At 41.9% G+C, this 14,189-nt stretch overlaps 2 protein-coding genes across 4 annotated transcripts in view; one reads left to right on the forward strand and one right to left on the reverse strand.

Moving 5' to 3' along the window:
- The window catches only part of GALK2 (galactokinase 2), a 77,143-nt gene that overhangs the window by 50,452 nt on the left and 12,502 nt on the right, over positions 1 to 14,189 (forward strand). For all 3 annotated transcript variants that reach the window (XM_050966644.1, XM_050966645.1, XM_050966646.1), the window contains 2 exons: positions 1,594 to 1,746; positions 8,176 to 8,386. In XM_050966644.1, the coding sequence (XP_050822601.1) occupies positions 1,594 to 1,746; positions 8,176 to 8,386 (364 nt within the window). The remainder of the gene's footprint in view (positions 1 to 1,593; positions 1,747 to 8,175; positions 8,387 to 14,189) is intronic.
- The window catches only part of FAM227B (family with sequence similarity 227 member B), a 226,893-nt gene that overhangs the window by 27,479 nt on the left and 185,225 nt on the right, over positions 1 to 14,189 (reverse strand). The window lies entirely within an intron of this gene.

Below are 14,189 nucleotides of genomic sequence, written 5' to 3' on the forward strand. Positions count from 1 at the left end.
AGATCCCTGACAAAGTGTGCAATATACCACCTACCCCAGTGAAAAGTAAGAGCTAGGTGTGCTTTTAATCTCTTCATGACATCACAGCCTGCAGGATTTAGTTACTGGGATTTATAGCCCAGTTCACCCAAAGGGCACAAAATGCTGTACCCATTTTATACCTCACCACAGGCCTATGAGACAGGGAAATATTTTATTCCAGTTCTGTTGCTAGGGAAAGTGACGCAATAATTGGCTGAGTGAAACGAGGCCCTACACTCTACTCGCTGGCATTTCTCTGTCTGTCTGCAAGGCAATAACTTTTCAACCCAGAGCCAGTCAGTTCCAAAATTTCAGGGATTGTTCTAGGCATCAGTGGGCAGAACCCTACTGCTTTTGGTGACAGCTAGGATGTGACACTGTCTCCCTGATACCTAGTCACGTGGTCTGTGTGTCATTAGTGTCCCGCATCCCCAGTTGGGAAGCATGAGCACCTGTATCCTGTAAGAAAGGGATTTTGAAACACTGGTAGGCTAAAACAGAAACAGTCACAAGAGAAATGGGGATGGGGAGGGGAAACAGACCCCCTGCCATGGTGGGAGGGTGGAGTGGGGTGCACACAGAACCCTAGGCATGAGGGGGATACTGGGGAATCCTGGTATGGAAACAGAGGGGAATGGGGTACACACAGCGCCCCTGGCAGGAGGGATGTGGAGTGTTGCAGGAAGTACCTGAACTAGAGGGGGATGGGAGGGTGGCACATGGGGACCTTGTGGGCTGTAATGGAGGAAGGCAAGAAGCCCCTGGTGTGCACCGCAAGCTCAGTCTACAGAAGCAACAAAAAGTGTCTGAAGCCTTCTAGTTTTTAGGAGAGTCATTTTGTACATCACCCTGATCCTGCAATGCATGGGCAGATGGCTGGTTCTGATGGGAGCCCTGCAGGTACAAAAGCTCTCTGCCACACAACACACTGTAGGATTGGAGCCTGAATGTGCTGCATCAAAATGAGCTGGCTGCCTGCTTTTCTAGTCCTTTGATTTGCATTGCAGGCTCCCTCAGGGAGAGCAGTCTGGGTGTTTTACTGAAATGTAGCCCACTGATTAAATATATACTTTGTAATTACTGGGGCTAGACCTGGATCAAGACTTAGAACACCCTGGAATGGTGGCTGTGGGGTGTTCAGATACAAGGCTGTGTTTGGGCCCCGCTCTCACATTTAGGGTTCAGTTCTTACTACCCCCATGCTCTGGTGTGGCCACTCCCACCCCAGCTGGATTTCAGTTTCCCAAATGCCATCTGGCATCTTCTTAAAATGAAGTTATTTTGAAAAGTGTTGCCTACAAATAGGTTCTGTGAAACTCTGAAAACACAAGGACATTTAATGGAGAAGCCATAAATTCCAGCTCCCAGGAAGAGGCTTCAGGTTTTCTTGTAACTTGACCATTGGGGCTAAATAGCTTTTCTCACTGTTTCATGTCAATTTCCTTGGTTAACCATCTGTGGGTTCTTGAGAGGAAAAAAAGTTTGCAAAGGTAAATGCATTTGATTTATTGAGCCAACTCCATTGCTGGTTGCTAGTAAATTAAAACTGACCATTCATTTTTCTTTTAACAGGCCAAGCTGATAGAGTTCAGTCCTCTGAGGGCAACTGATGTGAGACTTCCAAGTGGAGCAGCTTTTGTTATTGCTAACAGTTGTGTCAAAATGAATAAAGCAGCAACTTCTCATTACAATATTAGGGTGATGGAGTGTCGTCTGGCTACAAAGGTACTGTATGGCTTTTGTCAAACTCTAATGAAACCTTCATCCAAGTATGTGCTTTCCTCCGCCCCTGACCAGTCACAGCTTTACTTTAACACCAGGTCAGGTGCTGCTTTAACTGACATTTTTATCTTCTCAGGGCCAGACCCCTCTACCCTGTTGCAAGGCAGACTCCCACGGAGTTCAATGGAAGTGTGAGGCATCTGGGATCAGACCCTTATTGTTTGTTGTAGGGTCTGTGGTTTAGCACTATTGAGTTTTTTGGTTATTAGGCATGTATGGAGAGAACAAATTAATTCCTTTTCAGCAAAAGTATTCTCAGTTAATGCAAGTAGAGGGCTTCTAATTAAACCCTGATAATGAAAAGGCAGTGGAGAAAAACAAATGGATTTCCATGGCAGTTCTGTATGTACAGAAATAGATGTGTATTTACTGGGATAAGCAGAAAGCAGTAATCAAGGATATAATGTTGAACCATTCAAATGCTATTGGAAGTGTTGATTAGAAACAGATACACCTCTACCCCGTTATAACACCACCCGATATAACACAAATTTGGATATAACGCGGTAAAGTAGCGCTCCGGGGGGGAGGGGGGGGCTGCACGCTGCAGCGGATCAAATCAAGTTCGATATAACGCGGTTTCACCTATAATGCGGTAAGATTTTTTGGCTCCCGAGGACAGTGTTATATCGAGGTAGAGGTGTACTTGTAGTGAGCGTAGAGATGGGCCTGAACTCAAACTGCGGAGTTGGATGTGGACTGGGATGCCAATTCACAGCTTGAACCTGTCTCTAAAATAGATTGAATCTGAGCAATCTAAATCTTGGGAAAGTTCAAATTTGGATCTGGATTGAAAAAGCCCCAGTGTTTGGCAATATTCAGATTTGAGCTTTGGATTCAGTTGGTTATGGAAATAAAGGGGACTGTTCTTTTTTCAGTTACACTGGCATAAGTGTGACGTACTCCCAGTTTATATTGCTGTGAGAAAGTAAAATTTGGATCAGAGAATTCAGCTGAGACTTTACATAATTACACTGTGGAACTTATTGCCACTGAATGTTGTTGAAGCCAACAGCTAAGGGAGATTCAAAGAGGGTATGGGGCGTTTGTAGGGATAAGAAGAATAGCCAGAGTTGTAACAATTAATGCTGAAAAAGAGGTTTGGAAGGGATATAAAACCTCATACTCATCCCTCTGCAAGCTGTACGAGGACAGGAGCCCACTGAACCTGAGTGAACACATACCTTATTATGGCTGTTGGTGTAACTTTCTAAAAGAGAATCTAATGCTCAGTGAAACTTTTTAAGCATCCTGTATGGACCGATAGTTGGAACCATACTAAGGTTGTAGCTTGGAAAGTACCATGTTGTGTGTGTATTTAAGAGATATGTGATAATGCCAGTGATCATGGTCAGTTTCTTTTCCCATTGATTCTCATTGACTTCAGTGCAATCATGGTTAGGACCTCTCTGTGACTGGCTCCTGGCAGGAATGACAAACCTTGCACTTAGGGTAATTAAATAACTCCTCAACTAACTTGGGTTGTCCTTGTTTTTTTTGGAAGCTAATTCAAATAAGAGTCCAGGAATCTTCATGTCCCCGATTTTAATAGACCATTTGTGAGACCTTCTTAAGCGTTGTTTCATAAAGCAAAGTAGGTGAATTGCACCGGCTTTTAAAATGACTTTGATTAGTTGCTCTGTGTTGCAAACTAAAGAGGAAAAGAGGGAAAGATGGATGTTACACCACCTGTTAGAGATGACACAATGCCTGAAAAAGGACCTTTCACAGCTGTGCAATTTTAAGGAAACAATTCACATCTGCCCACTTTTAAGCACATGTTTTGCCCAGATGTATAGTTGCATGCACAATAAAAAATTTGTTGAGACAGAAAAAACCTGTTTCCTTTAGGAACAGGTCATAGTGGGGTGAAGGTGGGCAGATGAGGGGAGGGAGGGTTGTCTTTTAGGTACTATTAACACAGCAGAACTAATAAGCTAACAGATGTAGGAAATAGCATCTTAGGCCTCACAGCACAGCTTTTTAGGTCATTCTTATTGATGGATGTCTTGATGGTAGTATTTGTCCTTCATTCCTGTAGCTCTAAACTCATTTTCCTTACTCTTCCCCTTGCAGATATTTACACATTGTGCCAGAGGAGCAAAGTTATTAACCATAGTCTTCAACCCAGAGACTATTTAATCCATTCTCATGGTGCCCTGCAGTAGGTTATGTTTGGCCAGGGCATCATTTGACTCTTATTCTTTTGTGTACAATTGAGGTCAAACATCTACTTCCAACAAATAAAAGAAGATAGAACCATATTTAACTGAACTGTTGAATTTATCATAAAAAAACCCCAACCTGCTAGATACTGAATTTCTGTTTCAGATATTCTTGAAAAATGGGAGAGATTTTCAGACTTCTAGCGTTAGGCCTAGTAATCCAGTAATGTGTGCCCTGTTTGGGACAGCTAGGGCCTGACTTTTAGAGGAGCTGAGCATAGTCACAACTCCAATTGAAGTCAATGGTTGCTAAACACCTCTGAACAATGGCCTCACAGCCATATATCCATTGCGTACCATTGCCTGGGACAGAGCAACATTGCTTGCTCCTTCCTCTACAGGGAAGCTCAGGAATGGAAAATGACACTGCACCTCTATGGGCCAGACTGGAAAACAGGGGCTGAATGTGGCGCAGACTTGGTGGGGCCAGCAACTGCAGCAGGGATGATTTCACCGGCCTTAGTGGTGATGCCTTGGATCTCCTGTGCTGGGCTCAGCAGCTGCTATGCTTGGGAACCACTCTCTGTGAGTGACCCTGTTTTATTCCCTGCCTCTGAAAGTTACACCAGAGATGTCACAGGATGGATACTCAATGTTAGCAAAAATTTAGGCCTCTACTCCTTTGTACTATACTTCAGGTTACTCTGTTTATCTGTGAAATGGTATTAATAATGCCTGCTTACCTGTCTACCTTAATGGGTGCTGTAAAGTTTATTCGTTAATGTTTGTGAAGTACTGAAAGGCCCTCAGATGGTACTAGAGGACTGCAAAGTACTGGGATAGTATTATTGTTATGTAAGGCTAAGTATACCAATACTCACTATGAATCATTGTTTGTATTTGTCCCATCATTGACTAGGATATACTTTGTTTTCACATTTACTTATAATGTAAGCTTAGAAATGGATAAGTCATGTTATTGGGATGGGTGGTGATAGACTCCTGATAAAGAGTCTTTTCATCCTTACATGAAATTGGAAAGAGCAGGAAGAGCAGCCAATATAGACACTTCAAAGACACCCTTAAGCAGAATCTCAACTCATGCGGCATAAATATTGGTCACTTTGAAGACAGAGCCAAGGACAGATCCGAATGTAGAACAACTATCAATAAATGTTGCAAACACTTTGAGGAAAAAAACAGATGTGAAAAAGTGATTGGAAAAAAGGGCCAAGTGTCATGCCAGGTCTTCAGTGGGTGCCTACACATTCTGTAGGACATGTGTTTGTGACCTTGCCCCTTACAGATTGACTCATTCAGCTACAGAAAAAACATACACAAGATGTTGTGATGTCATCATCCAATACGACAGATGGCCATACATTTATAGTGTTCCAGTGAGACTGTAACATTGAGCAGTAAGAGCCAGAAGAAGAGGGTGTATCCTGGCAGTTAAGAAGTAGCTTGAGGACGCCTCAGGTCCTTGCTCCATCTGATCAATTACTGTCAGGAAACACTGAACTCTGGGGTCAGTATTCTTGTAAATTCAATAGATGGATTTTTTCCTATTTCTTTTCTGGGTCTGGTGTCAGTTGTATTTTGAGTTAATGGGGTGGGATTTTTTCTTTAAAAATGGTCAGAAACTTTGTTGTCTTAAGTTTAGAATGATCACAAAAATACCAGCTACTAAATGTTTTGCAGTGATCAGTTTCTGTTCCGTGTGTTTAGTCTGTAGCGTATCTAAATAGCAAGCTCCTTTCAAATGCAGCCTCTCTCTTCAAGGAATTGGGAAGGATGTGGTAATGCACCAGTAGCATAAATTACTAATAATACAGTGCATTATTTATTCAGATAATAGAAAGCATTGTGTTGGTTTTTCTAACTGATTACACCTGTTTAATTTAAAGTAATGAGGGCTACAAGATGGTGATCATTAGTGTAATATAATATACATTTCTTCAGTATCTTTAAGCTGAAGATCTCAAATCACTTTTACAGACAACTATTAAAGATATAAAAGATTAAAGTTAAAAGTTAAATATGTGAAGGAAACATTACCCACTGCGACAGTGACTCATCAGCTGGCGCCCTGCCTTCTGGCTGGATATAGCACTGAAGGATTTTTCTCTCCGTATCTCCGCTTACCAGACATTCATCTTGTGACTTGGACTTCCAGCTGGTTCATGTTTAGCGTCATCCATTTACACCAGTAAACCAGAGGGTAACTCAGCAGTTGCCACAACTTCGCATTAGATCATCAGGACAGGGTCAGGCTACTAGTCCTTCCAGCCCTTCTGCCTGGGGTGTCCTTATGCTAGCCTCCTCAGTGAGACTGTAGGAGAGTTCATGCCTTCCCTCTACCCTGGGTTTTGCTTTGTCAGGCTTCTTGCTTCTCTCCTAAACTACCTCCTACATCTGTCCACCTTCTCCTCAGGGGGCTCACATGGTCAGCAGGGACTACCCTGGGGACAGCACCCAACATGACAAGGAAAGAAAACTAAACTAACGGAAATACAGAGCGGTACCCACCCACCCCCTCGTCCATAAGGCTCCACACTCATAGGAAAGCTAAGGCAGCTGGTCTCACCACTTTGCTCCTCTCTGGGAGCTGAGATGAGAGGTCTGTCTACCTCCCAAGGCTAGAGCCCTGTGAGCTGGGCTTCTCCCTTCTGAAGCTCCTCCTCCAAGTCCACCATACTTCACTGGTGTGATGGGGTGGGGCTGCCTGAGTCTATTGGTGCTCCTTAACCCCTTCCTGTCTAGTGCAGGCTTTGTATACCCCATAACACCCCCATTTTATAGGTGAGGAAACTGAGATATATGCAGATTAATGTTGTGGAGCTCTGGGTGCTCAGCATCTTTGAAACCAGGCCATAGGTGACTTCTCCAGCAGCTCAGAAACAATGCCAGAGCCAGGACACTTCTTTACTCTCAGGCCCCTGCTTTAGCCACTAGACAATGCTGGCCCTTTCTGGGGCTGTGAACATACATGTCTGTATTTTAAAAGGCTGCAGAGTCATGCGGTTAGGATTTCATGTGACCTGTTTGCCTGCTCTAGAATGCGCCACATCAACCTTGGAAAGGCACTAGAGGGCACCAAAAGTAGTTAATTTTTGTATACTGCAATAGAGCAAAAACTGAAAAGGCCCATATAGAATAATGCTTGAGGGGAAGCGGGACAGTGAGAAACTGCAGCAAGTAGCTGGGCAGCAGCTCACACGTGGTGCAAACAACCAGTATCCTGCTATAACTGACCACAGAAATCTGGGTGTGAAAAAGTATCCAGCAGGTCTTGGAAAAGTCACAGCTCTCCTATAGGCCTCAATTACACAACGCAAATACTTAACTTTCAGCATATGCTTAAGTCCCACTAACCTGAAAGTTAACCCCACTGAAGTGCTTTGCTGGAAAGGGATGATTTGCTGAATTGATGCCTTAATGCTTTCAAACAAACTTAAAACCAATATTTATTGAAAAGAAAAAGAGCCCACGATGGAGAAAATTCTGGCCCCACTCAATAAGCACACTTGAGAGCAGAACGCATTCTCAGTTTAATATGACATAAACGCCTGTTTGAATGCAAGAAAAAGCATCATTGTACTGGTAAGACTGAGGCTCTCTTGGAAAATGAATGTTAATAGAATGTTGTCATAAAAAATACTGTACACTAGCAAGTTTGCATTTAAGGGTCCAGCACCAACCTTACCATGTCATCCATCTCTCCAGGGCTCTTCTAAGGAAGTTAAGATTATAACAGCCTCTGATACTTGGATTTATCAGGCTGAGCTGTCAATATTAGATCAAAGACAAATAACATAGCAAGTTGTTCTGGGATTTCCAGTGCTATTGTACTGGGGAATGTGTATGAATAAATGCCTGAAATTGGCTTTATGAAGTGAATAACAGTTGGAGGGGGTAGCCTGTGTGGAAAAGGAGGGATCATTGATTTGACTGGACATATGTAATATCAATAAGAGCTTTGGGCTAATGTTTTAAGAAAAAAAACGCTTAATTTTTCTGGGCTGTGATTGACAGAAATCTTCCTGTTCTGTAACTATATCTGTGTATAAACATATTCACTAATTGCTGTGTAAGGCCTGATGGCTTTTGCTGAAAAAAATCAGTTTTAAGATCTGTTTGCTTTATGAAATATTTCATGTCAATTTCAAACTACAGTGTGTGGTATTGTCTGTTTTTCACATTGTAGCTTCTCTCGAAGTCAAAAGGCCTAGAATGGAAAAAAATGCTGAAGCTCCAAGATGTTCAGGCCAAGCTAGGAGTTAGCCTGAAGGAAATGCTGACCATTGTCGAGGAGGTATTTCACCCTGAGCCTTACAGCGTAGAGGAAATTTGTACATGCCTGGGAATTAGCCTTGAGGAGCTCCGCACTCAGATCCTCAGTCAAAACACGCAAGATGGTGAGTGTATATCAGATGGTGTTTTTCATTTTAAAAAGCTTGTATTATGTAAAATGTCTATGTGCTTATAAATAAAGGACATGGAAATCTTGCCAAAAGAGTTCAGCAGGACCCTGTGGGAGGTTTTCTTGGGTGAAAGAACTGATATTATTATGATATAAGCGCCATTTGTTCCCATCTTTATTCTGAAATAGAGAAATGAATTTAAACATAGTTCCAGCAAAACCAGTTTGTAAAACACTTTGAGAGGCTGTTGTGGAAAGAGCCAAGCCATCTTAGAATCATGGCTTAGGAAGAATCTACATTCCAGAAATTTTTTAAAGCATAGCTCTATCAAAACCAACCCATATTAGCAATCACTTCAATGGCGTCTTGTTGAAACCAATTTTAAACACCATTCCTTAACTCACATTAAAGATTAAGGGCTTGTCTACACAGTGGGGCAATATACTCTTTGGGGGGATGATTTCTAAAGCACACAAATGTGTTGCAAATTAATTCATGCGCATGCACTAAAAATAGCAGTGTGGCCATTGCAACTCAGCCTGAAGTTTGGGTTCTCAAGTGTAGGAGGTCAGGTGGGCTTGAGAGCCCGCTCTCGAGCCTGAGCTGCAATGTCCATACTGCTATTTTTAGCATGCTCACTTGAACCCTGCTGGCCTGAGCCCATCTCCTGGGCCTGGGAGGCAGGGACCCAGAACTATTCTAGCATGGGAAGCCCCAGATGCATAAAGGTGGGTAGAACTATTTCTGTCTCACTTGCTTGCTGTGTCTAGGGGTCAGAGGTGTCCCCCTGTGGCTAGGGAGCTTTGGGTACATTCTGGTAAACTGTAGTAAATGCCTTTTAAAAGATGTGAGAAAAAGGCACAGAACGTAATGTGCCTGTCGCAGAATGCACACAATCCTGTGGGGCGAAGAGCCAAGCTTGCCTGAAACACTCTCCTGTGACTGTTTCAACCCTTCCCTTCCTGCCACCAGCTCGCTCACTTCTTCCTTTTCTCCACTCCTCCCCAGCATCTTTCTCCCGTGTGTCTGTGGGGCCGGGGGGGGTGGGCAGAGTCTCCCCCCACCCAGGCCTTCTCATTACCCTGGCTGGCCCTGGAACACCCCATATAAACAGAGGTGGGCGCAGTTGGTACAGAGCCAGCTTGTCATAAACAGATAGCTAAGGGTTAATGACTCTTTCACCTGAAGCACCTGACCAGAGAACCAATCAGAAAACCGGATTTTTTCAACTCTGGGTGGAGGGAAGTTTGTGTCTGAGTCTTTTGTCTGTCTGCCTGCTTTCTCTGAGCTTTGGAGAAGTAGTTTTTACTTTCTAGTCTTCTGTTTCAAAGTGTAAGGACAAAAAAATCAAATAGTAAGTTATATGGTTTCTTTTCTTTGGTATTTGCATGAATATAAGTGCTGGAGTGCTTTGATTTGTATTCTTTTTGAATAGGGCTGTTTATTCAATATTTCTTTTAAGCAATTGACCCTGTATTGTATCATCTTAATACAGAGAGACCATTTGTATGTATTTTTCTTTCTTTTTATATAAAGCTTTCTTTTAAGACCTGTTGGAGTTTTTTCTTTACTTCAGGGAAATTGAGTCTGTACTCACCAGGGAATTGGTGGGAGGAAAAAATCAGGGGAGATCTGTGTGTTGGATTTGCTAGCATGATTTTGCATTCCCTCTGGGGGAATAGGAAAGTGCTTTTGGTTTCCAGGATTGGGAACGGAGAGGGGGAGTCACTCTGTGTAGTTTCACAGAGCTTGTGTCTGTGTATCTCTCCAGGAGCACCTGGAGGGGGGAAGGGAAAAAGGATTATTTCCCTTTGTTGTGAGACTCAAGGGATTTGGGTCTTGGGATCCCCAGGGAAGGTTTTTCAGAGGGACCAGAGTGCCCCAAAACACTCTAATTTTTTGGGTGGTGGCAGCAAGTACCAGGTCCAAGCTGGTAACTAAGCTTGGAGGTTTTCATGCTAACCCCCATATTTTGGACGCTAAGGTCCAAATCTGGGACTAAGGTTATGACACAGCTATGCCAGTTTTATGCCATCCTAGGATTCCCCTGACATGCTAAGCTACCCAGAATGCTTAGCTACCCAGTTAGGACAGCTGTCTACCCCTTTGCAATGCTGGAGAGATGCGAGTATGGAATCAGAGACCAAGATCTGGCCCTGCGTCTCTACAGAAGATTGTATAATACCTGTGTGTATTATATGTAGAATATACTGAAGTGTGTACGGATGGTCCTCGACTTACGCAAGTGTTCCGTTCTGGAATGCCTTGCGTAACTTGAATTTTGCGTAAGTTGGGAACGTATACTCGACCATTATGCAAAAAAACAAAAAACCCCAACCTTTCTAGCTTACAGAATTTATGGAACTTTTCCTGCAAGTGTGGATTTGCGCAAGTCAGGTTTGCGTAACCCGGGGAGTGTCTGTATATTCATAACACCTGTATTACATGAACTATGTGCTCTTAGATATTGCAGGGTATGAATAACCTTTTTCTTTCTTCTGCCCCTTTCCTACACCACACACTTCCATTTTCATGGGAACTCATTGGGGTTCTCAGTTTCCTCTACTATCCCCTCCCCTGTTCCCCCCGTATGAAACAGTATAAGAATAGTCACTCACAGATATGACTGTATTGCATAGCTCTGGTTTTAAAAGCTAACTTTTAAGGCTCAGTACAGTTGAATTGTTTATACAGATCGTTATTTTGACTTAAAAAAAAACAGTCTGGATGAAAAATTTTGACATAAAAGCAATAGAAGAAAGTCCAAGGAAATGTTATACTATAGCTCTGTCTAGTGTTTGCAGATGTTCACTGAACAAAATCTCTTAAAATTTGCGTGACCATGATCTTGTTTGATAAAGCCAATTAAAATGGGTTGTGCAGAAGTCTGTTTGCATTTGTACAAGATAAAACTAAACAACAGATTCCTGCAAAATTAGATATAAAGAGAAATAAGACAGACACAGAGCGAAGAAATCAAATCAACTGTTTGTTGTTGTTATACACCAAACAAATTACACTTTATGTTGGCTTTGGAAAGCTACAGCCTCTTCAGAAAAAATATTTTTGCTTTTGTTTGCTGTATTTTACACTGTATCCTAATGACAGAGCCAGGTTTCTTGCTATGAGAAGAAAATACTGATAAACAACCCAGGCTTTGTCATTATGATACTGTGAAAAACATAGCAAACGAAAGCAAAAATGTTGGAGAGAATTTAGTTAAATTATTTGCTGGATTCTGGTTTTTCCTTTATAGCTGAACATAAATTTATGGCAGTTTCCACTTCTGCCATCTCTCAAAGCATTATTAGTAATGCTCTGTGCTGATACTGCATCCTGTGTAAGAACCTGGACATTTTTTACAGATATTTATTAGTCTCAGCACCCTTCCCCCTAGATGCTTATAGGTTAGGAGAGGAGAAATGAAATGTTGGCTTTGTGGCTCAGAGCTTCACCCATGTCTTCATCACACTGGATGAAGCCAGGGATAACAATACAGAAGAGGGATGCTGCAGATTCCAACTGGGCTATTTTCTTTTAGCCAATCGGAAAGAAATAATGCGCACACACTTCTCACTTTACAGTACTGGCTATTATCACATACATTTCAGTCAGGTCCACCTTTTTCTTTCCCTTCTATTAATATTAAAAATTCCCATTCTCTCCAATTTGACCTCTCCATGTCCTTTTAGTGAGGCTTCTTAACCAATTGCATGACCCCTCTCTGCACGGTTTAACAAGACTGTTTAATAGAATAGTTGCAGTTGAATTTGCAATGATGTACATAAGCCTGTTAGAAGTTGAATTTTTTGAGATCTGCAGCACACTTTCCTTAACTAGTGGGAAAATCAGAGGTGGGACCAAACCAAAACCAGGGATCATAATACAACTAAGCGCCATATCCAAACTTTGTAGGTAGCCGTTGAGCCAGATCCTGGCTTTTCTCCTCCAGCCTCTTTGCACTGTTTGGACCACAAAGACCCTGAAAAGCCATCTTGACCAGTAAAAGCAGCAAAGAATCCTGTGGCACCTTACAGACTAACAAACGTTTTGGAGCATGAGCTTTCGTGGGTAAATACCACTTCGTCAGATAAGGTGCCACAGGATTCTTTGCTGCTTTTACAGATCCAGACTAACATGGCTACCCCTCTGATCTTGACCAGGTAACTGAGGATTCCTCCCACACTGGGGAAGCTAGCTGTCTACACCACATCACCCCACTTCCCTTGGTATTAGAGGGGTATAGAAATTGCTTAGAGCCACCTTTGAATCTCCTCACCCTCCACTGCTGCTGTCTGGGCCAAATCAAAATCCTGGGGCTGAAACCCCCAAAGTTAGGAGAAGGTCGGATCTGGACCTACACCTACACTTTGTGCCTTGGGACCCTCTCTAGAACCAATAGTATTTATTATTAATTATTCACTTTCTAAAGTGCAGTTCACTATAGTTTCAGCTTGGATTTGATTGCTTCATAAAGTTTTTAGGCTGCAGTGGTGGTGGGAAGGTTGTGTATTTATAAATCCCACCGCAGCAGGATAATCTTCTGTAAAATAGTGTCTTCTTTTTGCCATAAAATGTTTTTCTCTTTTAAATGGGATAGTCTTAAACCAATTTTTCCTTTTTACATATAAAACAGTAATCTAATTTTGACATTTAAACCTGGGAACAGAATCACCATGGGAGCTAAAAGCATCTGTGGGTCTGTGGGTTTGGCTAGTTAACCCTTACTCAGAAAACTAACGTTAAAATCGGGAAAAATATTGCTACTGAAAAAATAAGCCTCAAACCACAATGCAATTTGAATGAGTGGGGTTGTATAGTCTTTCACTCACACTGCGAAGTAGTCCAAAAGAGTGGTGAGCTCACTGCAAGAACTCACTGTAACTTTTTTTTTTTTTTGGCACAGAAAGGCATATTTGGAAGTGGACTTTTAAACATACTGCCACATATGCGCTCTTTAGCAGGCTGTAGCTGCGGGGTAGCAGAGTGCATGTGTAGCTTATATGGAAGACTAGAATAGAGTAATAATTGAGTGGTCGGTCTACTTTAGCAACAAAAAGCACTTTTAGAGGGCAGGCATTTCTGTGGTAAAAAATGCCACCATTAAACCAGTAGGAGCCGTAATCTCTAAAATATGTCTGGACTAGGGGTGGGAGTGGGGTTGTGTTCAGGAAAGGTTCATGCAATTGCTCTGTTTTCAGAGGACTTGATTATGAACAATTTACTCACATTGCTGAGTAGTTAATAGGGCTGTCAAGTGATTAAACAAAATAATCACGCGATTATTTGCACTGTTAATAATAGAATACCATTTATTTAAATATTTTTGGATGTTTCCTACATTTTCAAATATATTAATTTCAATTACAACACAGAATACAAAGTGTACAGTGCTCACTTTATATTTATTTTTGATTACAAATATGTGCACTGTAACAAACAAAAGTAATAGTATATTTCAATTGACCTAGTAGTGTACTGCAATCTCTTTATAATGAAAGTTGAACTTACAAATGTACAATTATGTACAAAAAATAACTGCATTCAGAAATAAAACAGTGTAAAACTTTAGAACCTACAAGTCCACTCAATCCTACTTCAGCCAACTGCTCAGACAAACAAGTTTGGTTACAATTTGCAGGAGATAATGCTGCCCACGTCTTATTTACAACGTCACCTGACAATGAGAACAGGTGTTCACATATCATTTGTAGCCAGCATCACAAGATAAATACATGCCAGATGCATTAAAGATTCATATGTCCCTTCATGCTTCAACCACCATTCCAGGGGACAT

Source organism: Gopherus flavomarginatus, chromosome 9, assembly GCF_025201925.1.
Source record: "Gopherus flavomarginatus isolate rGopFla2 chromosome 9, rGopFla2.mat.asm, whole genome shotgun sequence".
Classification (NCBI taxonomy): Eukaryota; Metazoa; Chordata; order Testudines; family Testudinidae; genus Gopherus; species Gopherus flavomarginatus.